At 45.6% G+C, this 24,514-nt stretch overlaps 3 protein-coding genes across 11 annotated transcripts in view; 1 reads left to right on the top strand and 2 right to left on the bottom strand.

Moving 5' to 3' along the window:
- ARHGEF33 (Rho guanine nucleotide exchange factor 33) overlaps nt 1–543 on the bottom strand; it is a 33,625-nt gene extending 33,082 nt beyond the window's left edge. For 3 of the 5 annotated variants that reach the window (XM_030269324.4, XM_041715488.2, XM_041715489.2), the window contains exon 1: nt 409–543. The gene's annotated coding sequence lies outside the window, so the exon portion shown is untranslated. The remainder of the gene's footprint in view (nt 1–408) is intronic. The other 2 variants (XM_072927691.1, XM_072927692.1) reach the window with 2 other exon arrangements.
- A 132-nt stretch (nt 544–675) lies between these two features.
- On the top strand, nt 676–16,376 carry DHX57 (DExH-box helicase 57). Of its 4 annotated transcripts, none has more exons than XM_030269314.4 (24): nt 676–790; nt 1,989–2,187; nt 2,897–3,049; nt 3,329–3,493; nt 3,841–4,643; nt 6,005–6,195; nt 6,330–6,451; nt 6,711–6,906; nt 7,638–7,762; nt 8,856–8,989; nt 9,771–9,825; nt 10,122–10,318; nt 10,776–10,892; nt 11,212–11,308; nt 11,750–11,923; nt 12,414–12,614; nt 13,029–13,305; nt 13,854–13,949; nt 14,049–14,132; nt 14,253–14,390; nt 14,835–14,909; nt 15,314–15,448; nt 15,807–16,007; nt 16,095–16,376. In XM_030269314.4, exons 2-24 carry the CDS (start codon nt 1,994–1,996, stop codon nt 16,236–16,238), a joined length of 4,074 nt encoding a protein of 1,357 aa, XP_030125174.2. In that variant the 5' UTR covers nt 676–790; nt 1,989–1,993; the 3' UTR covers nt 16,239–16,376. The 4 variants fall into 4 exon arrangements, with proteins under 4 accessions (XP_030125174.2, XP_072783788.1, XP_030125175.1 ...); XM_072927687.1 differs by lacking the exon at nt 676–790 and adding an exon at nt 1,845–1,864; XM_030269315.4 differs by lacking the exons at nt 676–790; nt 1,989–2,187 and having other exon boundaries at nt 2,912–3,049; nt 3,334–3,493.
- Nucleotides 16,377–17,762: 1,386 nt separating this feature from the next.
- LOC100222291 (serine/arginine-rich splicing factor 7) lies at nt 17,763–23,941 on the bottom strand. 2 transcript variants are annotated; one of them, XM_012572191.5, is made up of 9 exons: nt 23,805–23,941; nt 23,290–23,470; nt 22,973–23,149; nt 21,939–22,013; nt 21,715–21,816; nt 21,087–21,140; nt 19,805–19,849; nt 19,151–19,186; nt 17,763–18,500 (listed from the first exon to the last, which is right to left on the bottom strand). In XM_012572191.5, the coding sequence occupies exons 1-9, from the start codon at nt 23,824–23,826 to the stop codon at nt 18,476–18,478; spliced, it is 717 nt and encodes a 238-aa protein (XP_012427645.1). In that variant the 5' UTR covers nt 23,827–23,941; the 3' UTR covers nt 17,763–18,475. The 2 variants fall into 2 exon arrangements, with proteins under 2 accessions (XP_012427645.1, XP_002199213.1); XM_002199177.7 differs by lacking the exon at nt 19,805–19,849.
- Nucleotides 23,942–24,514: the final 573 nt, after the last annotated feature.

Raw genomic sequence — 24,514 nt, 5'->3', positions numbered from 1 at the left:
CTTGATTGTATTCATTTATACAAAATTGCTGTTCAATTAAAATTGCAGCTAAATTCAATTTTGTTGTTTATCAAATTAGACATACAGAACTTCATTCATAACAACTTTCCTCCCTTTTAGTCCCACACACTGAGTTTTGTAGTGCAAGTTGGAGAAGAACTCCAGGATCAGAGTGCAGCCATTAACCCGACGCTGCCAGGCCCACCACGCCACGGCCGTGCCCAGGTGCCACAGCCCAGGGTCAGCACTTCCAAGGATGGTGCTTCCCTGCGCTGCCTGTCCCAGGGCCTGGCCACCTTTTCCATGAACACGCTTGCTAATATACAATCTAAACCTTCCCTGGCACAATTCGAGTGCGTTTCCTCTGGTCCTGTGACCTGTAACCTGGGAAGAGAGGCCGATTCCCACCTGGCTACTCCTGTCGGGGAATTGCAGAGTGACAATGATTCCCCTGAGCCTCCTTTTCTCCAGGCCGAGCTCCCCAGCTCCCTCAGTAACTTGTGGGTTGGTGCAGCGAGCGCCTACCAAGATTTTCAAGCATCGTTCTCGTCTTTACTCGGGAATACGAGAGATACTTCAAAAACCAGCGTGCCTGCTGAGAAGCAAGCAGCGGGGTCGCTGTTAGAGCCCCACACACGGAGCCGTTCCAACGCACGGCAGCCCAAAGCCACACGCCACCCCAGCGCCGGCGCGCCGTGAGGGGAGCGGGCGGGGCGGCGGAGGCGCCGCGGCCCGGAAGGGAAACGCCGCGGATCCGGCTCGGGGAGGCCGGGAGGTGCCGGGCACAGAGGTGGGAGCGCTGGGCAAGAGCCGTGGTGGGGCTGCCGGGCCGTCAGGGTTCCGCGGAGAGCGGGGTGCAGGGGAAGGGGGTGCGCGGGGGCTCGCGAGGGCGGCTGAGGGGAGGTGGGCAGGAATGGAGGCCGGGGAGCGCGGGGCTGGGAGAGGATCGAGGGTCCCCTCACACCCTGCAGGGGAAGGTGCCGTGCGGAAGGGCGGAACGGGCCGGCGGAGCTGCTCCGTGCCCGGGGCCCTGTGCTCTGAGCTGAGAGGAAGCAGACAGACCCCTGTGTGTGACAGAGGCCTTGGGGCACCTGCCATGGTTCCCTTCTCCCTCCCTTCTGCCGGACTGCCCCGGGCGGGTCAGCTCGGCTGTGAGCTCCTGTCCAGCCCAGTGGAGCTGGAGCGGGAGGAGCGGCCACACAAAGGGGAATTTGCTTCTTTCCCAAGCCCTCGTTTGGGCTGTTACTTGTGCGCGGCCACATCAGGTCTTGTCCTGGTTGTGGAGGTGCCAGTGCGAAGATCCAGGGAGTAAATTCCTGCCGCACTGCCCACAGGTGCTTGCCTGTGCCATGCAGTAGTTTCCCGTTAGCAGGAGGTGCGGAGGAGGATGTGTTGATGTTGGGCAGTCCTGATGTGGCAAAGACCCTGCTGAGAGAAGGGGAAGAGGCCGCCTGTTTGCCAAGACAGATCCAGTCACTCCCCTGAGCAGGCTCGGCCTGGGCAACTCCCTGCAGGAAGGAGCCCAGTGTGAGATAATATAAAAAACACATTGTATCTTCGACTTTAGCTCCCCTTCCACCTTTTCGTCTCAACCCTGTAAACTGCCGAGTTAAAAAGTGACAGGGCAGAGGCTGCTTTCTTTATGAAACTTCCCTTGAAGGGTTGTCCCCTGGGCTTCCGTGTCCAAGAAGGTTCCGTCAGAGTGGCAGAACTGGGGTTCACAGGTTAGGCAGCACTGCTGGCAGGCTCATGCTTTTGCCAGAGAGTTTTGTCAAATTTGCAGCTTTTGGCCCCAGAACTCACTAACCAGTGTTCCAGAAGAATATTTTTTGCTTCATGTGCATACAGACACACCAACATGCAGGTAATCAACAGTGGTTTGAGGGGGTGCCCTGTCACATAGAAAAATAATGACTGTGTGCTCAGACATACACAATGTGCTTATCACCTTCACGACTAAGGACTGTTCTTTCCTCTTCTTCCCCAAGGAAACATGAGTTGGTTAGGGAGGAAAAAAGGAAAGCCCAACAGAGGAGGAGGACGAGGGAGAGGAGGCAGTGGAAGACGAGGAGGCAGCAGTGGCCATTCAAACAAGCCTCAGCTTGGTGGAAGTAGGAAATGTTCAAGCAAAATTTGGGACGATGGAGATGATTTTTGTCTCTTTGAGGAACCAAGGCTAGAATCCAGGTATTTTTGTTGGGTTGGGGTGGGGGGGTTGGCACAGAGGTGCTGGGATACTTTGGGCCATTTGAGATACTTTTTGGATGTTGACATATATAGACATTTGGGGCTGGTTTTTGGACATGTTTGAATTCAGGGAAGAGTGAATGGGTGATGAAAGTGTTTCAGTATGAAGCAGTTTTTATGTGTCTGTTTTGATTAATGTTTTATGGATTTGATACCTAGGAAAGTGTTTTATTTTTTAAAGATTATAACCTCTGAATTTCTTCTTTGGTCATAAAGTAATTTCAGGATGCTTTTGGTCAGAACACATTAATAAACACAGGATATTAATATTTGTGTATTACAAAACAGAAGCATAGAAAATCAGCAGTTTAGAATTATTTTAGTATCCTGTGTGTGTTCTGACCCATCTATCTTAGAAATATACGGTTGTTTTGTAGTCTAAGAACAGCTTTACCTAGCAAAGTGTTCAGTAAATCATTTTGGATTAAACACAGGATACAATACATATATGCACATGTGTGTGCAGATAAAGACACACAAATCCTGGTCACATAAGAGTGAATCCAGATGAATAATCCTTAGGTGATGGATTTCTCTTATTTTGATTTTCCTGTTTTGAATTACAAGTTTGAGCCCCAATATCGCAATTCAGTCAAGAACATTTGAGCCAGGCAGATAACTCATGGTTGTGTCCTATTTTAATTTCCAGATCAAGTGCCCCTGCCAGAAGAGGAGGGCAAATGAAGCAGAGACCTGAAGCAAAAATGCCTCTGCAGACCATACACATGACATCAGAGAACCAGAGAAGAGTGAAAGAACTCCTTCAAGAGCTGCAAGGACAGGAGATGGCACCTGAGTCGGAGTTAGTTTAAATGGAGGCACTACTTCCAGCTTCTCTACATGAGCATGCTTTAGCAGGCATACCCTTAGAAATGGCAACAGTATTTTTTCCCTTAACTTTTAAGTGTATCTCAAATCCTATGGTTTTGACTCTGCTTTGTTCTTCTACAGTATTAATTCTGGGGAAGGGGGAGCCAAATCTTCCATTTAAATGAAGGATTTAAAACTGCAGAGGCAGAGTTTTATGTCTACTCAACATTTTAATTTTGTTTCATTTTAACTTGATAACTTTTTTAATCAGTGTAGCTGGAGAAGATGATGATGAGCCTGATTACCTCGATGATGAACAGTGCTGGTCAACAGAACAGGAAGCTTCTGATGTAATGCCAAGGTTGTCTGCTGAGCCAGCTGAGCACAGAATTGTAGACAGTGAAGTGTCTTCATTTGCTGTGCACAAACTCTCCAGGTGATGCTTTAGTGAATAATTTGTATCATGAAGAGGTAGATCCCTGGTCTCAATACTTTGTAAGCCTTCCTTGTGTTCTTCATCCATTTTGCTCAGACGTTAATAATTAGTCAATACTTTTGCTTTTTTGGGAGCATTTTATATATGACAGCTTTTTCTGAGGAGTTTAATTTCTGTAATTAAGTGGGGAAATCTAACCCTGAAACTATTGAGCGCTGCATTCTGAGGTGTGAGGCAGTGCCAAGCGTGCTCCCTTACTGTGAGCCTGATCAAGCAGGTCTGTGGTTATTTTGCTTCATGTGAGCCTCTCTCTCACTCCTTGCCCTGATTTCTCTGTTTTGGTACAGGTATGGTTTTGACTGTGAGCGTTGTAGGGCAGTGCTGAGATCCTGCAATGGTAATATTGGGGCATCATTGGAGTATTTGCTGTTGCAGTGCTTCTCTGAAAGGTATGGAGAGAAGATGCAGATTTCTGAAGCAGCTGCTGAAGCCAGTCAAGAGGAATGTTTAGAGCAGAGGCAAGAAGAAGCTTTTGCCCTTCGGTCAATTTATGGAGAAAAATTTATAGAAAGGATTAAAAATCGTGTTTGGACTTTCAATTTGGAATTGGGCTACCTAGCACACAGGTTCAGTAAATCTAAACAAAAAAGTACGAGGGACACAGCAAAACAGACTTCAAAGGAAATATGTAAGTTTTACCTCCAAGGAGGCTGCAGGTTTGGTTCAAAATGCAGATTTAGACATGAATTCCCTCCAAACCATCCACTAAACACATCCAAGAACTCTGTAGATGATGCTCACCTCAGATGTAGTGATGGTCCCATATATGAACTTGAAGTAAGATTTCCTGACGAGAACAAGTATCCTCTTCAAGCACCTCTCGTGGCAGTTTACTCCACTGATGAGAATCTGCCTCTTGCTTGTCGTCTGCATATTGCTGAATTCCTCTTTGGAAAGGCCTTGGCAGCTGCAGAATCTCATGAGCCAGTGGTGTACACCTTGGTGACTTGCTTAGAAGATGAACACGAGATCAGCGAGCTCCTGAGCAATACTCACCACAAGTTCAGTGTTCCTCCTGTCTCCCTGCTGGCAGCACCTCCTGTAAAGCCACAGACAGAGAATGCACCTGCTTCAAATCAACAAGCCGAAGGTACAGCATATCTTCTTTATGGTTTCTGGGCTGAGAACAGATAGAAAGATTTAAAAGAAAAAAAAAGAGACAAGGCAGAGAGAGCCCCTAGTTCCAAATCTAGAGCCATCTGTTCTAAATCTATTCATGGAGATTGAAGTCATGTGGTGAGCCAGATCCGTGATCTGTCTGTGCCTCAGGAAGTTCCTTCTGTAGTCAAGCTGCAGCAGAGAGGTCTTGTGCTGGCCAGAACTGAGTTCAAGGAGCACAGAGTTTGGTTTGGCAGTGAGTGATGCCCATTGCCACACAATCCATGGAAAGCATTGAGAGATGTGAGCTCACCAGAATGGACCAGAGAAGTGTGCTTGCAAGGGAGCGGGGGAGGTTGTTTGTAAGCTCTGCTGTGTCTGTGACTCATCAATTCAGAAACCTCCTTTTTTAGATTACTTAAAATTATCAACAGCTCCTGAAAATTAACTTAGATAGGTGGATTTTAGTCTGAGCAAATGTGGAAAGTGGTTATAGAATGTTGTTCAAGGTATCATCCCTTTCTATTTGTGCTGGTGCAGGCAGGTTGATTTCACAGGGAGAGAGTTGAGTCTGTGTCACTTGTGGCAGGGTGAGTATTGAGCTCTCAATTCCAAAACTACTTTTATCTAAGGCAAGCTTTTTTCAAGACAGTGTTCAAGAATAACTGCATCAAGTTATAGAGCTCTTAAATAGTGACAAACTCTGGTTTTGTTACAGTAAGACCAAGTACTCAATTTTTTTAACACCTCTGCAGAAAGACAGCTTTGTTCCAGAAACTGAGATTCCAGATAATTTTCTTTAGCTACAAAAATACTTTTCTTTTTTTTTTTTTGTAAAAGTAGCCTTAAAACTTTCAAGGGCTGGCTGACAGTTTGAGCAAATCCTGCTTCAGTTGACAGGGAAAGGCACTGAAGTACCTGGTCCAGTTTCAGCTTTGGTTTAAAAGTACTTGGCAGTGACTTAATACTTAATTAATTAAAACTACCCTAAGATGTAAGCATTTTGTGCTGCACAGAAGTGGTTGTGTATGGGAGAAGTGAGCTGAGGCACATGGAAAACGTGCAGGAATGCAAACCACTTAACCATGCTGGCTCCCTGTGTGGCCACCCAGACCCTGGTGCAGGGGTAGGGACAAGTGGGATGGGGCTGGAGAAGCTGTGGGTGATTTGGTGAGGTGAGGGGAGGTTTGCTTGTGGTGTTGAACTAAATGCATGTCAGAAACAGTCCTGCAGACCCTCAGGCCCAGTCTAACAAAGTTCTTTGTTGGGAATGCTGCTGGAATATGTCTCTCTTTCCTTCACTGCCCATTCCTTAGTAATGACAATATTTAACTGTACACTCTTTGTCTCAAGCCTCAACAGTGTCAGAGCCTCAGGAAGAAGAGGTGGTGGCAGAAGAGGAGGAGGAAGAGCCTGAACAAGTTGTTGTGGAGAATGAGAGTTATGTGAACTTGAAGAAGAAGCTTTCCAAAAAGTATGATGTGCAGGCAAAGTCTCTGTATAACGAAAATGTTAAAATCTGCGCACAGTTTCGGCAGAAAAAGGTACAATATGCAGAACATAGTTTTGTTGCTTACTTTAGAGAAATAAATATTTAAGAGACAAGCTGTTGTTTCAGATGGTTCTATTCCATCCCAGTGGTGTTCTTACTGCTGTGCTGTCTGGTTTTGTCCATTAGTCTTCCAGGCACTTTCAGTCCATGCTGTATGAAAGACAGAAGCTCCCTGCATGGCAAGAGAGGGAAAACATTTTGGGTTTACTTGAAAGTCACCAAGTTCTTGTTGTGAGCGGCATGACAGGGTAAGAGTGTGATTGCACATACAGACTTTACGTATCAAAGTTTACACAAATAACTTGAAATATGATCCATGTTCTGGGAAGGTTGGGGTGGTGGCTTATCTGTGACCAGTGTGACCAGTGGCAGCAGTCCTAGGGAACTTCATGTGAAGGATCACACTAATGAAACAAAGCAAATTTCCAGTGGAACGCAGTCAGTTTATGTGGGTGGAAGGTGTTGGATTTGTGGAGTTTTTAATTAACTCCTGATTTCATTGTGCAGATGTGGGAAAACCACTCAGATTCCTCAGTTTATCTTGGATGCTTCTTTGCAAGGCTCTCCAAGCAGAGTTGCAAACATCATCTGCACTCAGCCTCGCAGGATCTCTGCCATTTCTGTAGCTGAACGTGTAGCCAAGGAAAGAACAGAAAGGATTGGACTCACTGTTGGATATCAGATCCGTCTGGAAAGTGTAAAGGTGCATACACTTTGCTTGCTGGTTTTCATTTACTGCTATTAAAATGTGCTTAGTGCTTCTCTAGTGTACAGAATCTCTGCCCTATACCTGCCATGCAGTGAGATAAGCAAGTTTGTATCATCTATATTTGTAAAATATTATGAAACACGTTCTGTATTTTATTTCATCTCAAGTTGCACAGTTCAGTTTGCAGAATGAGAGTGCAGTGCTGTGTCTTGCGGGTTTGCTTTCTGGTGAAGGAGGTGAAGGGGTTTTAGAGTGTGAGTAATCCTGCTGTCCTTTGGAAGGCTGCTGCCTGCTTTTCTGCCTGTTGCCATTCCTATGTGTCTCCCAAGTGGAGACTGAAGGGTGCAACTACAGCCAGGCAGAAATTGCTGTGTTGGAAGTGAATTTTTGTCTGTGTTGCAGCTGATTGTTTTTTCCAAGAAGTATGCTAAAAAAGAGGCTCGCCAAATCTTCCTAGGAGGAGAGATCTGAGTTGTTTATCAGAAAACAATATCCACAGGAAAAGCAGTTTATATTTTTTGATACGTAGCAATGCCCCTTGGTAATAAGCAGGTGTTGTCAGTGTCAGTCAAGAAATTAAAATCCATCTCCAGCAGGGCTTGCTTGTTCCCTCTCAGTCAAACCTGGCCCTGAGCTGAAACCAAGTGCTTTACAGCAGCACATACTCTCTTTGCACTGTGTTAATTTGCCCAGAGTCAACTGAATGCTTTGTCTTACCCTTAAAGTCCTCAGCTACCAGACTCTTGTACTGCACTACTGGTGTACTGTTGAGAAGGCTGGAAGGAGATCTGACTTTGCAGGGAGTCACTCATGTTATTGTTGATGAAGTTCACGAAAGAACAGAAGAAAGGTAAATAATCTCTTATCCTGTAAGCGAAATGAAGAAACATAGTCAAAAGTGGCTTAGGTGCAAGTAGCTGATCCTGTGGCAGTAATATGGGATGGTGGAAGGAGTCTGGGTTTAGGTTCTTGTCTTTGGGCAGTAGGAAATTGTGCTGCAGCAGCTTGTGAGAAAGCACATCTCTCAGAAATTGCTATGCCTCCAAGGCGCCCTCACATTGCAGCAGTGTTGCAGAGAAGTTTTGAGTGGGGCTTTTTAACCAGAGCTGTCTGTTTCTTACAGTTTTCTTGTTTAAGCTTTTGTCAAATACCATAATTTATCACACGCCCTTTTAGTTTGTTTTTTTTTCCCTGATGCAGACTTCAGCAGAGCAAGGGACAAATGCTCACATTTCCTTCCAGTCTGTAGATTTTGCTAGACAGTCTCATCCTATCCTCCTCTAGCCTCCTGCAGTTTTACCTCACTTGCCTGCTGATTACAGGCAAAAGATAAGGTCTGTCAGTATCTCTGTAAATTAAGTGGCAAGTGTCCTTTTCTTTGTTTCCTTGTCAAACATTGCAGTGCAGTGGGTTTCTAAGAGGCTTTGTCTCTTACCCATTATTCTGCAGCTCGGGTGGTATTTTAGCCACTTACAAGGGCTTATGTCTCTCAAGGTTTCTTCTTTCTTATTTAAAATCATTTCAGGCCAGTCTTCTAGTCATGCTACAAAAACTATAAATATATAGGGAAAAATACAGTGAGCAGGGAGGGGTGGGTAAGTTTAAGTAACTCTTTCAGTGAAGAACAGGAGCAAAAAGGACTCATCTGTTACTTTGAGTTAATTCTTATCTGATGTTCTTGTGTTGTCGTTAATGTAAGTAGTTTATAAAACTTTTTGTTCAAATGGTTTTTCGAAGTAATCCTGACACTCCAGTAAGGGACAACCAGAAAAGAGTCAGATTTGCAGATTGCTTTTGACTAGGCCATTCCAACAAGCTCATGCTTCTGTGATGGTGTTGCTGTGCTGTTGGAAAACACTAGGGAAGTGGACAGAAGTGGGAGAAAAATAGTTTGAAAGTTAATGCTGAAGACATTCAAATGTTCTTTTGCCTGTTCTCTTCAGTGACTTCCTGCTGCTGGTTTTGAAGGATATAATGGTTCAGAGGCCAGACCTGCGCATTATACTGATGAGTGCCACCCTGAATGCTGAGCTTTTCTCTCAGTACTTCCACTCCTGTCCAATCATTAACATACCAGGTGAAAACCATTTATTTTTACTGCCATTCATTGTTTTAGAGATTTGTTTTCACTATTTCTTCTTGCAAAGTGTTTCTCAATTCAAGATGAGGATGCGTACCAGAAATTCAATGCCAAAGACTTAGAGGGAGAGACTGATGAGATTTAGGAGAGAAGGGACTTGGAAATGTTGTTATTTTTGTGCTGTCTGTATACCAGCAGAATTTCCCTTCTCAGAAGACAATCAATATATAGTGTGTGCATGGCATGGTTCCCTGGGTTAGTTTCACCACACTTGAGGACTCTCCTGTATCCTTGTGAGAAAGGGATCAGTGAGAGGATCCATCTGGATGTGTACATGTTTAGCCCAATGTGCCTTTTAAATTGCTGAGTTATGACATGGAGCAGCAAAGGAACATGGTTGTGTTCCCCTAAGCATGTCTGCCCTTCTCTGCCTGTGTGAGTGCATTGTACATGTTACCATGAAATCCTAGATTGGTTTGGGATGGAAGGGATCTGAGAGGTCCCTTCGACCCCCTGCCATGGGCAGGGATGCCCTATCACTAGGCCAGGTTGCTCAAAGCCCCATCCAACCTGGCCTTGAACACTCTGTGCTTGGAAGACACCCACTGTTTGTCCTAGTCAGAAATTTGTGTTGAAGAGTGCAGTGTAGATGAGAGCTGTGAAGCCAGTGTATGGCATTATAACCTGTATAAAATTACAATAGTCTCTGGTCTTTTTCCTCTTTTTTCTGTGCTGTTGTGGCATGTGTAGATAGATTTATTCTAATGCTTCCTTTCAGGTCGAACGTTTCCTGTGGACCAGTTTTTTCTGGAAGATGTGATTGCAATGACAAGGTGTGAAATTCACACATTCTCAGATGTATTTGGGTGGTGACATTGAGGTTGCACTTTTGACCTTGAGACTGCAGTAGTTCTGGCATTTATATAAGAAGTAAATCCTCTCAAATCTCCATCATCACCTGCACTCTTGGAGCTCTGCTAAAGCACTTGACCTTCATATTATCTATGGTTTATACAAAGTTCCTCTCAGACTTAAAAAAATATTTTTGATAACCTATCTCTGTAGTTAATTATTAGAAGGAGATTGTTAGGCTCCTTTCTACACTACCAAATGTTCTTCTGCTGTCCAGGTATGTTTTAGAGGACAGCAGTCCCTACAGGAAGAAGGTCAAGCATGAACAGAGTGGGAGACACAAAAGAACTGCATTTGAAGAAGTAGAGGAAGACCTGAGGCGTGCTGGCCTTCTGGAAACCACTGACACTGTGGTCAGAGATTCAGACCCAGACCAGCAATTAACTCTGAAGCAGCTCCTTACACGATATAAAGGTGAGCTCCTTCATAAATTTAATAAATTGGCACAGAGACAACATGGGTTATTATCACTGTAAGCTGAATGCTTCTCAATAATTCAGAGTTTTGTACTTGTGAAGTTCTAGATGAGAGGAGAGACTTTCTGCCAGTTTAAAAAAAAAAAAAAAAAGAGAACCCATTATTCTCTTAAACTACAAGCAAAGGTCTTGACTGAAACTAGTTCTTAGCATCTGAAAATGGACAATTTTCATCCACTGTCTCTTTCCATCCCTTTTCAGATGCCTTGTTAGTTCCACTTTGCTCTCTGTATCTGTACTTGCTGAAGCAGCTTTGCTTGAGGCACAGCATGGATCTGACCTCTTCAGGTCTAAGCCAGGTGCTCTTTAAGCAAAGCTGTAACTGGTCCCATGCATCCACAGATGTTTTTTAGAAGACATGGATTTACTGCATCTTTTATTTCTTTTTTTCCCAGGGGTTAGCAAGTCAGTGTTGAAAACAATGTCTGTCATGGACTTGGACAAAGTTAATCTAGAATTAATTGAAGCCTTGCTGGAATGGATAGTTGCTGGCAGACATTCATACCCCCCAGGTAATTTCATTGTCCTTGGGAGATAAGCGAAAGAAGATTCTTGGAAGTTTCTTGGACAGCCCAAAGCTAATGATTTGCATGCAGAGTTTCTGTAGCTACTGACTATTTTTGAAAAAAAAAAATTCTAGTTGAGTTAACAAGCTTGTGATATACATGGGAGGGGGAAGGTGAGAAAATTGTCTACTTTGAGAAGTCTTTTGTGAAGGACTGTTACCACCTGTGTGCTTTTTTAATACAATAATTGCACATTAATAAAATATTGTGCTGTCCTTTTGGTTGAGTGATTTTTAATTTTTTTTTTTTTTATCTACATATATAGGTGCTGTATTGATATTTTTGCCTGGCCTAGCAGAAATCAAGATGCTTTATGAGCAGCTTCAGACTAATGCTCTTTTTAATAACAGGCACAGCAAGAGGTAAGGCAGGAAAGCTCCAAAACTGTCAGTCTTTATCCATAAATAAAGAGTAATTTCTTGCACAAAGCCTGCCTTTATCCAGGGATAAATTATCTTGATTACATGTGTGAGCTGACTCCAGTCAGGGTAAATCCTTTTCTATCTTGTTTGCTCTCTCCTTTTGTTTTTCACCTCAGCTCAGGAGGGTCAGTTGTTGAAGTTGTCAGAGACCCTGGTGTGGAGTGGTTTCTGTTTTGTGCTCTGCATGATCCAGGCTGCTGACATTTCAGAATGTTTGCTAAATTATGTTTAGTTGTGTGGTTGTGTTTGGCCTTGGATGGTTACAAGGAGAAGTAACACTCTGGACAGTATCTAGTGAGGCAAAAGTGTGTGCAGGCAGGTTGTTCCCAAGAACGAAGAGGCGGGAGATGCCCTGAGCATCGTGTCCTGTTGTCCTTGCAGGTGTGTGGTTTATCCACTTCATTCCTCACTGTCCAGTGAAGACCAGCAGTCTGTGTTCCTCAGGCCTCCTGCAGGAGTTACCAAAATCATCATCTCCACCAACATTGCTGAGACATCCGTCACCATCGATGACGTGGTCTATGTGATTGACTCTGGAAAAATGAAAGAGAAAAGGTACTGGCATTCATTCCTTGGGGGTTTTGTAAACTGTTTCAAGCCTTGAGCTTTTCAAAGAGCTGGGAAAAACTGGAAGGAAACTTTGTCTGCAGAAAGCTGCTACGAGGTGGAGAAAGCCAGTGTAAACTCAGATCCAAGTGCAGGGGTGGGAATTGTATCCATACAGAAGTTCGCAGCATCTGCCTGCTCAGCCTCCAGCCTGTTTTCTGTGCAGTCCTTACAAGGGCAGGTGACAGGACAAGGGGTAAAATGGCTTCAGATTGAAAGCAGGCAGGTTTAGATTGGATGTTAGGAAGCAATTCTTCACTGTGGGGAGGCACTTGCACAGGTTTTCCAGAGAAGCTGTGGCTGCTCCATCCCTGGAAGGTTCAAGGCCATGCTGGAGAGGGCTCTGAGCAACCTGGTCTAGTGGAAACTGTCCCTGTATGTGGCAGAGGAAGCTGGAATTGGATGATCTTTAAGTTCCCTGTCTCTTGCTCTCCTGTAGATACGACCCAAGCAAAGGAATGGAAAGTCTGGAGGACACCTTTGTGTCCAAGGCCAATGCTCTGCAAAGGAAAGGGCGGGCAGGACGTGTGGCCTCAGGCGTCTGCTTCCATCTTTTCAGCAGCCACCACTACAACCATCAGCTTGTAAAACAGCAGCTGCCAGAAATACAGAGAGTGCCCTTGGAGCAGCTCTGTCTAAGGTGAGCTGTCGTGTTTCTTGAAAAAGCCAGTGTGCAGAATGTCTTTCCTTTGCTGCAGGGAGCACCTGCCACAACCCGCAGCAAGCACCATCGTCATGCAAACATTAAAGGAAGAGGCCTTCCTGTCCCTGCTGCACGCTGTGCACCCCTTTGTACTGAAAGGAAACAAAGCAGCACAAATTACAGTAGTTTTGCAGTAAAAATTTTATTTCAAACCTCAGGGTACTAAACAGATATCTGTTTTTACAGACTCACTACTCCCCATTGCTTCCTGACTTCAGCTTTGTGTTACCAACTCTCTTCTAGGGAGGTGGTCTTCAAAAGCTTGCTTTTTTTAAATCCTGTATATGGAACTAAGCTGCTTTTTTTCTTTCTTTCTTTTTTCTTTTTAACTTTCCATTCCCTCCTCTTAAGAATTAAGATCCTGGAGATGTTTTCTGAGCAGAGTCTTCACTCTGTCTTATCACGACTGATTGAGCCCCCCAGGACTGAGTCCTTGCAGGCATCAAAGGTGCGACTGCGGGACCTGGGAGCATTAACTCCAGAGGAGAAGCTCACTCCTCTGGGATACCACTTGGCTTCGCTGCCTGTGGATGTCAGGATTGGCAAGCTCATGCTGTTCGGCACCATCTTCCGCTGCCTGGATCCTGCACTGACCATAGCAGCCAGCCTGGCCTTTAAGTCACCTTTTGTAAGTATTCTTATCCCGAGGGCTGTGGGTTTGTGCAGCAGCAAAATGCTGCTGTGACTTGCAGCATGCTACATTTGATATTTAAATTATTTTTAGCCTAAATTGTTTATGTGTTAATGCAGTGCTTGTTAAAACAGTCCAGTTATAAGCAGAAGTTCATGTGGTAGCAACAAGAGTGGTATTTATATACAGTATAAACAATTAATATTACTTTTGATTTTTAGCTAAGAAATGCACACATTTTGTCTGAACTTGGTGTGAAAATTACTGGTAATATAAATTGTGAAATAGTGATAATGATGGAGCTGACATGTCTGAGCTGTGAATGCAGAGGGCAGTTTGGATCTCTGTGCCTTCACTGTCACTTCAGCTTTTTGAATCAAGTGCTTTTTTGAATGCCTCATATTTTCTGTTAGCCACAGGGAAAATTTGCATTCTGACTGTGAGCTGCTGTGAAAATACAAAAGAGAATGTGCCATGTAGCTCTAGAATGGCTCATCCAAGTGGTGAGGGGAAAAAACACACTAACCCTGTTACTGTCTGTCTAGGTGTCACCATGGGATAAAAGGGAAGAAGCAAACAAAAAGAAGCTGGAGTTTGCAGTAGGAAACAGTGACTACCTGGCTCTGCTCCAGGCCTATAAGGTGAGTTAAAACTCAGTAGCCTCTCTTGGGGTTTTGTGATGTGTTTGAAATTCAAGCAGAAATGTTTTATTAAAGGCTTCCTCCCATCCTCTCACTCAGGGATGGCGTTTAAGTATCAAAGAGGGCTCTCAAGCAAGCTACAACTACTGCAGAGAGAACTTTCTGTCAGGAAGAGTTCTTCAGGTAGGTCAGTGTTTGTGGCCTGGCACAGGGACTGGCAGAATCCCAGTGACAGAAATAAAACACTGGGAGTGACTCTCCCTGCTGGGGGTGGCAGCCATCAGAGCACTCCGTCTGTTGTAGGAGATTGCCAGTCTGAAGAGGCAGTTTGCAGAGCTGCTTTCTGACATTGGCTTTGTGAAGGAAGGATTGAGAGCCAGGGATATTGAGAAGAAGTGGTCCCAAGGAGGTGATGGCGTGTTGGATGCCACAGGAGAGGAGGTAATTCACAGCATTTCATCAATGCTTCAAAATGCTGCTGCAGTTTTTCATGTGGGCTGTCATCAGGAAGACTAGGGCCAGAGATGTCCTGGGGTTATATGATAATCAGGGTGATCAGGATTTGGTAGTTGTAGGATTCCTGTGCTTTGAGACAACTTGTGCTTGCTTTCTCGAGGGTGCAAGCCACTTTGTAGCCAGATGGCAGAGAACAATGTGGCTGGGCACCAGGATAGTGGTGGCCAATTTGTTCCATTGATAGTGGGGGGAAACACAGCCCAGGTCCAGCCTGAGGCCACAGGAGCAGTGACTTGTCCTCCTCTGTAAAGCACAGGAGTGCATCTGTAAAAGTGAACCAATTTCAGGAGTTCAGTCATTCCTGGAGCAGGATTTTACCTTTTGACACTGAACTGGAGGATCCCTAATGATCCCCTATTGATTTCACAGGCAAATTCGAATGCAGAGAACATCAAGCTGATCTCAGCTATGCTGTGTGCTGCACTGTATCCCAATGTTGTCCAGGTAAAATAATGCTTTTTCATTTTTTTGGTCTAGCATATCCACACAGCCTGCTTTCATTTGGGCTCAGTGTGGCAGCCTTGAGCCTGGCTTAAGTTGCCAAAGTTTGCTGCTTGTGGTGTCAGAGCTCCAGTTTGTATTGCCTGAGACTGCTGCTATTCCTACAGGCTGATTACAGTGTCACACAGAAGCCAGCAGCCAATTGGGAGACACTTAAAATTACAACTTTTTAGAAGGCTGAGGTTACAAAGGAAGTCAGTGTTGGACAGCACCTAGAGTGTAATACCTCCCTCCAGTGACTTGACATGTTGCTGCTACAGAATTTCTGGTTTTGAAAAACTGAAAACATGAAGTTAAAAGGTTTTCTGGTGCAGCAGATTTTTATAACTTTTTTTCTTACCATACAGGTGAAAAAGCCGGAGGGTAAATACCAAAAGACCAGTACAGGAGCAGTCAAAATGCAACCAAAAGCAGAAGAGCTGAAGTTTGTTACTAAAAATGATGGTTATGTTCATATTCATCCTTCATCTGTGAATTATCAGGTCAGGATGCTTCTTTCTGCAAAGCATGCTCTCTTTTTATAAAAGAAATCACTTTTGCTTGAGTGTTTAAAATTACACTGAGGATCCCTATTGATATTTAAAATAAAAAATCTTAATAATTGAACAGTCTTGTATTAGGATTGTAAATAATGGTGCAATCCTGAGTTATAAGTGTCCTCCTGGGCACAGAGTTAAACAGCAGCCTCTGGAGCCAGCAGCTGTTGGCAGCTCTTTTGGGTCCAGGAGGGTCTGTTAGTGCTGCAGGTGCACTTCAGGCACCTACTCTCTGCTGCTGCAGAAGAGGCAGAGGCAGGAAGAGCAGTGCCAGTCTGACCAGGCTGTCGCGTCCCTGTCCCAGACCAGGCACTTTGAGAGCCCGTACCTGGTGTACCACGAGAAGATCAAGACGAGCCGAGTGTTCATCCGGGACTGCAGCATGGTGTCCGTGTACCCGCTGGTGCTGCTCGGCGGTGGCCAGGTGCACATGCAGCTGCTCAAAGGGGACTTTGTCATCTCCCTGGATGACGGCTGGATTCGCTTTGTGGCTGCCTCTCACCAGGTGAGGAGGAGGAGGGGCTGTCCTGGGAGAGCTGCAGAGCTGGGCTGCAGCTGAGCTCACCCTTGCCTATTTTCCCATGTGTGTCAGGTGGCTGAGCTGGTGAAGGAGCTGCGCTGCGAGCTGGACCAGCTGCTGCAGGATAAAATCAAGAATCCCAGCATGGATTTGTGCATGTGTCCCCGAGGCTCTCGGATCATCGGGATGATTGTCAAGCTTGTGACCACACAGTGACATCAGAACAGCTTTCTGTATGTAAAGCATCGCCCATGGCTGCTGCCTGAGAACAGACCAAGTAACATTAGTGTCCTGATGTATTTATTGGTCCAAAATGTGGCACTGACCTCTGGAAGAACAAGCTGGCAACTGTAATGTTGAGTTTGGGGGTTTTTTTGTTTGCTTGCTTGTTCAAAATAAGGTGGCTTACAGTAGACTCTGGGAAATGGGAAAATGGCAATTATTCCAGAAGGAATAGAAACTTCTTGAGTGTTTTTTATGGGACTGTGCCCTGGCAGTAGTGTTTTCTGGTCACACAAACAACTGCTAGCCAGCTGTTTCTTGTAATAGTCATGGCTGGAGGCAGCATGTGACACAGGCAGCTGCTCCCAAATTGGTTTAAACTCACTTCTACATTTCGACTGACTTTACTGAGGTAGTTTTGGCTGACCAGGGATCCTGTTTACAGTCCAACCCAAAGCCCTTGTACAAGTGAGCATCTTTAGATTTGTGTCAAGAGGTTCTGAAATTCAGAGGATGTCCTGTGGTAAGGAGATGTACTGGCTCAGTCAGGGTGGTTTTGGAACAGTGCAGCTTGCTCTAGTGACAAGACAGAACTCCAAGACAGTGTTTGAAAGAGTGAAGGAGAGGCTGTTCCAGCCCTTCCTGCACTGGGAGTAAGTAAGAGCTGAGATGGACTGCTGTAGTGCATTAAAACGAACTCTTGGGCAGATGCCACTGCTAATTGCTAACATGTTCTGGTGTGGGGTAGTCCTCCTGCCACCCTGCACGGCTGGAACAAAGCCCCATTCCTGGAAGCTTTGAGCCAAAATCCTGCTCTGAGGACTGCCCTGCTCCAGTGTCGGGTAAAATGCTGTAGCAGTAATGAACTATTATTTCCTCCCTTTGGCCTTGCTTTTAATTGCAGTGCTGAGCATTGCTGCAGCCAAGCTGCTCGAATACCAAGTGCCTTAAGTGACAGGACTGGGCTGTCACCTTTCAGAGTCACCAGAATGACCACTCCCTCCAGCACCAGTCTCATCTACAACCTTCAGAAGCCTGAGGAATGTGAGTGGAGGGAGGGACATTGTTTGGAAGAGTTTTGTTTTTTAAATAATACACATGAATTGTTTGTAGGAGTTTCACACCGACAACCCTCCTGTGAGGAAGGTGACAGCAGTATCAAGACCAACATCCCTGTGCAGAGAATGGCCACTGCAGCTCTGCTGGGATGGATTATCCCCCAGCCAGCGCCACTCCCTCCTCCATTGCACCTCCATGAGCTGGTACCAGGAGGAGGGAGAAGGATGGGATGCGAGAAATTCACAGGCTGGGCTACAGTTTAATAAAACAAAATCAAAAGCCACACACAGCCACAGCAAAGTGAGGAACTTACTCCCCACTTCCCTTGGGCAGGCAGGTGTTCAGCCACTCCAGGAAAGCAGTATGCTGTCCTTCCTATCATCCCTAAAATTACCTGGTACTTCAAAATTTCCTTGCTATTTTATTAACAGCCATTAGCAGCAGCAAAGATAAAGCAAATTGGCAAAAATCCTTCACTGTTTTATTATTTCAGTAATCTATCCATGGTGATATGGAGTTAAGTCTGGTTTCCCAAAGCAACCACAGATCAGCACAGCAGCAAGGCCCTTCGCTGGGTATGCTTCACTGCCAGGATGGAACCAGGCAGACAGGAGGAACTTGAGCTCTCAATTCCCCACAGATCCTGCTACTTGAACACAACCTGCAGGTTGTCCTTAGGATCAACACAGAACCCCTCAAACTTCCTAAAAAAGGTATACAGACACAGACATACAGCATAACACGCAGGAGACACCTGGCACTGGTACCTGTTCCTCTAGCTGGTGTTGCATAGGGATGTGTGCCTGTCACAACCTGTCTGTTTTTCAGCCCAGGGGCACACTGCCTGCTTCCCCATCCCAACCATAAACAGCAGGATTATCAAAATTTATTTCTTAGTTAGAAATGCAGTTTATTTCAATGCACCAATAAAAAAAAAAAAAAAAAAAAAGCCCAACATATTCAGATCACAGAAGACAAACACAACAGAAGAGTTTTGTATTAGTCTGCTAACAAGACTTTTAGAAGATAGAGATTCATGCCAATTGCTAGTCAATAGAAACTGCCTTCTAGGACTAAGCCCTTACATCACAAAATCCCTTATAATGTAAACAAAATAACTTTTTTACTAAACTTCTTAAATCTGAACCCATTCTTTTAGGACTTTCCTTCCTTCAAGGGCTTCCTGATGGTGAGTGACTGAAAGGAAAAAAAAGATAAGCCATTAAGAACAACTCCTACAGCAAAACCAACAGAAACTGCATGCTACCTCAGGCTTCCTCTGGAGTTCTGCCCCTATTTTCATTTACAGTTCTCAAATAATGAAAGAAGTGTTGTATTTTACACTTCAACTTAAAAACTGCTTTAAGCTTGAAAGCTGAAGACTAATTAAGAGAGCTGAGACATCAAGCCTGCTCAGAAACCTCAATTCCATCCCATACTTCTCTCTGGTAACACAGGAAAACTTCTTCCTTCATGGAGCACAGCACAGCTTGGCAGCTGTGCAACTCCTGAGCCTGCAGGAGGCACCAGCAGGAATTGAATCCTACACCAGTTTATTGGCTTGCTCCACACATTACTCACTTGTTCACTAGATTCCACATTCCTCAGGAACATTTTATTAAATGTTTCCTTAGCAGCTATTCTTATTCCTTAGCTATATCATGACATTCTAACTGCCAGCAGCAGGAAATGCCTATAAACAATTCATCTTCTCATAGTTCAGATTTAGGCATGTAAATATCCTGAGCTTTTATCCTTGCCCAAGTTAACTTCTCTAGGAACTGCTCCAGCTGAAGTGCTATAGAACCAGAACCGTAGGACAGACTCCAGTTCTAAAACATTCCTACCTTCTCTTTGGAGATGGTGATCTCGACTTTGAGCGGCTGTTTAAAAACAAACAAACAGACCAATCAGCGTGGTTGGTACACTTGGGTGCTCTCAGCATCAACTTCTGACCATTTAAAACCAGAACAATTTGATGCTGTTAAATGCATTGACATTGCTGGTATCAAGTGTACCCAGGTATTTAAGCAAGAAGCTGCAGGTGAGAAGGAAAAATGCTGGAAGCTGGAGCCCTCGGGAAAAGAGCAACACACAGCTTCAAAGCTGCTGTAAATCACAGTAACCCTGCAAGGCAGGAGCAGTGAATCGAGCAGAGTTAGGGAGAGGGAGAACTAGAGACACTTAAGAACAAAGGTAGGAGAAAACATGCCCCAATTCCTGTCAAAAGCATTTTTTATAAGTAACAAGTGTAAAACATCGGTATGTAAAATCCGGAAGAACTGCCTACTGTCCCACAAAAAAGTCAGCTGTTAAAAAAAACCCATAATGTATAAAAAATGTTTTTGAGGTCAGCTATGAAAAATAAACCAACCCTGCAACTGAATTATCAGTCCAAACAGAGATTTTGAATCATGAGGAAAAAAACCAAAGAACCCCATAAAAAACCCCACCAACGAAAACAAAAACCAACTGAGTGGTACTTGTATTTGAACGCTCACCTTTTAGCAGGTAAGCCAGATTTAGATCTACCATGAGACTCAGACCTACAACAGGAGAAAAATAAAGCTCAGCAAAGCAGCCAGTGAGCATGCAAACACATGGAGAGTTAGCTACACCAGCAACAGCAAATTCACCCCACGCAGCAGCACCAACCACAGAGAGAAGGCTCTGGTGCTGCAGGCCTTCCCCAGGGCCTTCCAAGGGAATCCTCCAGCTCTGAGTGCAGAGACCCCGCTCATCAGAAGGCATGAGTGCAAGCACAGGAAGCTCCCCAGCAAAGCTTCAGCTGCCAGTTCCACAGAACACCAGACCAGACTCCCACACTTCCTTCCTACCTGCAAGTATCCCTTCTAGAAAGGGAAGAATAATTTCAAGTGTCATCTTATAAAGTATTTTAACAGCATATTAAGAGCCTGGAATCAGCCACGAGTAAGTGTGTGTGCTGAAGAGCTGTGTATTCTTCAGATCAAGTTCTCAATGCCAGTTTTATTCAAGCATAATACAGATTTTGCACCAATATCTGGCTACTAATGAGTAAACTATTCCAAATTTATCTCAGGAATTAAAATCTACTTGAACAGTGAAACTTTCCTCCCACATTTATTATGTTACTTTATCAACTCAAATGGTTTGCTATTACTTAAAACTGTCTTCCTAGAGTGTCAGAATTCAAGCTATGACTAGACATCAGAATGCTCCGTTCAACACACTTGGCCAAAAAAGCAAAATGCTTTTACTCTATTTCTGCTCAGAACTGTTTCTGAAGGGTAATCAAAATTCACCTTTACCTGCTCTATTAACTTATAGAACACTGCTAGCACATGTTAAACAAAATGTTATGTGCCACTGCTTTGAAACCTTCCTGGTCACTATCCTGAGCTACTGTCTGTCCCATTTCCCCCCTTGTAACAAGTAACTTTTTAGTGGATTACAGTTACTGCAGACGGGAATGCTGACAACCACCCAGATCTGGTACTCAGCATGAGCATCTCTTCCACTGCTAGGTAGAAGGCAGCACAGCACACAAAACCATCCTCAATTTACTACATACCTAAGAATTTAAAAAATTCTCTCCACAGACCTAAAATTGTACAACACTACTTTTGTCCGTGAAAAGGCATAAATTATGAAGTACAAATATTGCTCTGCTGGACAGCCTTCTAAGTGCTTCCAGACAAATTCCCCCAGGGAAGGGGAGAAAAAAAAAAAAAAAAGACAGACCACCACAACCAAACAACACACCAAAACCAGTACTGGTTTGAATTCAAATGAGTGTCTCACCTGCTTCGAGGCCATACAACAGACCGGGACCTGGAGCGTGACCTGGACCTAGATCTGCAAAAAGAACAATGGAAGCTCTACTACCACATGCTTCATACAGGTGAGAACAGAAAACAGTTATTGTACATGTCCCAGAAGACAGAGAACTTTGCTCATCTATTGGTTTTGCAGAAGTAATTTTTATTATTATAAGGCTGTAGCACCTTTAGTCAGTACTGCCATCCAGGTAAAATGAATCCCACTGTCTTACTGGACTAAGCAATTACACCCTGTACACTACAAGCTGAATTTCAAAACCTTAACCATGGAGCAAGACTGCAACTCTGGTACAGTGTTGGAAAGAAAAAGTAACATCTCAGAAACAGCACTTCCAAAATTATATGCTTAAATTTTAAACGAAGTATTCAGAGTAGCTCTTACACAGGTAAGACCATAAAGTTTCCTACCAACCTGCGGGCTGCTAAACAAACTTATTGATTACATTATAAATGCTAAATATATATACGTATGTGTATATATATATATACATATATATATGTATATATATATATATATACACACACAGATAGATACTTGATATTTCAGCATGTCCTTCAACAATGCTGTGGGTTTAACAACAACCACATACCTTGACCTTCTTAGAGAACCAGAGCGGGACCTGCGGGGTGAGAACGATCTGTATCTGCGAGGAGACATCGACCGGGACCTGCGGTAGGAAGCTGACCTGGATCTACAAAACAAACCGAAAACCAACCCATCACTGCGAGGTAATTTTCACAACAGCTACAGAAAAAGGAGGAGAGGCCCACAGAGGAAGGAGTGGAAACGAAAACAGAGAAGGCAGAGCCCTACCTCCTACCACGGCTGCGGCTGCGTGACCGGGAATACCTTCTTCCTCGGGACCTCGAGCGGGATCTGGACCGGGACCTGGGTTTAGGTTAGAAAAAACAGGTATCAGCAGACAGCTGCAGAAACCCACACCTGTACGGCCCTGCTGAAGTCAAAACTTTTTTCAGACAACTAAAAAGAGAATTTAAAAATAAAACAAAAAAAGAAAAACCAAAAACCAAACCAAACAAAACAAAAACACACCACTAGCATCTGTCAGTTGGAAAAATGTCTGGGCCTACTTGTCTTGAGCATTTTTACTACCTAGAAAAATGTTAAAAGCTGAATTACATTGCAGAATTACATTAGAATAGAAAACACTGTAATGCGTATTTAAAATAAACCTTGCAAGTTTGCAGGTCGACCCTCTTTGGCCCAAGGTCTAGCAGATCTAGACGATCTAGAAGTATCTATAGGCGAGCGCTGCATCTAGGTAGGTGTTCTCTTCAATCTAACGACGATCAAACTGACAGCCCAATGAGCCAGGGTGAGGCTTGATTGACGCAAGAAGATTTTTCTAGGTGGGAATGTGGTCAATCTGGTGTTCCTCTTTCTAAACCGGAGGGGGGCCCCAATTGAATGCCAAATTTACTGTTTACGGCGGTCACCGTCTCAAATTTTCTGCCCTTAAAGAATAAGGTGAAGCTACGTGTAGATGGCTCGAGGGGATCTGGCCTCTTATGCTGATCACCTCAAGGTCTAGGAGGATCTTAAGTGTCGGATTTGCAAGGCGCCTCAGCATGAAATCTTAAGGCTCGTGACATTCTGAATCAAGGCGACTGACTCAAACGAAGAAACCTGAAAGGTTTTGACCAGGTTGATTATTAAGATATTAACATTTTTTATGTATTAGCAAAAAAAAAAATAATTTGTGATATACACCTGTTGACTTACGACAATTAGAGTTAAAACTGGTGTAACATTGTGTTCTTTTGCTAACAAGAACTACACAAAAGCGAGCTGGCGAAGCAACGCGGCCGTCCCGGCCCTGCACGTACCTGCTCCTCCTTCGGCGGCTATAGCGGTGACAGTCATAGGCATAGTGGCCTTTCTCACCACACTCGTAACATCTGTCGTTGGGGTCGAAGGGGCGCCGGGCAGGGGGGCGGTCGTAGCGGGAGCGGCGCGGCATCCCTGTGGAAACTTCCACTCTGACCCTGGAGCCGCATATTATCCTGTAAAACACGGCAGCTAATAGCCAAAAGAATGTTCTCCTCTGATGCGCTCAAGCAACGCACGTGAGCAATCTATTACTGGTGTGGCGTAGGAAGACCGAGGGCTACGGCCCTCACAGAAGTTCCAGACATGCACGTACTTCCCATCGAGGCCAAGCACAGCATCTTCGGCATCCCGGGGGTCTTCGAACTCCACGAAGGCGAACCCCGGCGGGTTCCTGGCGATCCACACGGTTCTCAGCGGTCCGTAGTAGCTGAAGGCTCTCTCGAGCTCGCCTTTGCCGGCGCCCGTGCCCAGGTTCCCCACGTACACCTTGGTCTCTGCGGGGACGAGCGGCCGCCATGTCAGCGCCGGGCACGCGGCCGCCCCTCCCCCGCTCCCTCCCGCCGCCATCTTGGGCACCGCGTCCATCTTAGAGCGCTCCCGCCGGGCCGCGCCCGCCCTGCGCAGCCCCCGCGCCCGCGGCGGCGCCCTCTCCCCTCCCCTCCCCGCCACTGCCGCCTCCTCAGCGCCCGCCCGAAGGAGCGACCACATTCTCCCCCCGCCGGAGCGGCACGAGCGCCTCTATTCCCGCCACCTTTCCCCTCATCCCCCTGCCCGCAGCAGACGCCTCCGCGCGGCTCTGAGACTCCCCGGGCTCCCCGCCGTCCCCACCGTATCGCCCGTATCGCGACATCCTCCCGACGACAGAGCGAGCCCGAGCAGGCGCGGCCCTTATATAGAGGAGCAGCCGCTGCGCCTGCGCGCCGCGCGCGGGGCGGGACGGGGCGGGCGCGCGCGGCCTCGCGAGAAGCGGCTCCCGCGCGCGGCCCGGAGCGCTGAGGGGACGTGAGGGCGCGCGTCAGTCCGGGGCTGCTGAGCACAGCGTGCCCCCGCCAGCCCCTGCGACAGCTCCTGGCCGGCCTGAGGGAGCCGCCAACAGCGTTTGGCACCCCTCATGCGTGACCCAGCATGGCTTCTGCCTGTGCTGAGCGTGAAGGAGGTGATGCCATGGGCCTTACTCCACGTTCAGGAGTGGGCCCTGCCTTGGAACAAGGCATCCCCCAGTTGCTCCAATTCCCTTATGATGGCTCACACCTCGGGTCCATCCCAAGGAGCCTTGGGAGGTTCAGGCCCTGGTTTATCCCCTCGTGCCTGACATGCAGCTGGAGCTGTTGTGTGTTGCCATCTCCCAACCTTTCCAGGGAGACACACACAGTAATGGATGTGCAGCAGACATTTTTTTAAGAAAAAAATCAACACAAACCTGACAGATGAAAAGTAACTGTAGGTAAATGCCAGCACGAATGAGAACAGCCTTTTAAGAACAAGGGTTAGGCAGACTTTCCAGCTGCATTTGAGCACACCAATGTGCTAATCTCCTA

This window comes from Taeniopygia guttata, chromosome 3, assembly GCF_048771995.1.
Source record: "Taeniopygia guttata chromosome 3, bTaeGut7.mat, whole genome shotgun sequence".
Classification (NCBI taxonomy): domain Eukaryota; kingdom Metazoa; phylum Chordata; class Aves; order Passeriformes; family Estrildidae; genus Taeniopygia; species Taeniopygia guttata.
This window is presented reverse-complemented; position numbering and strand designations above follow the sequence as displayed.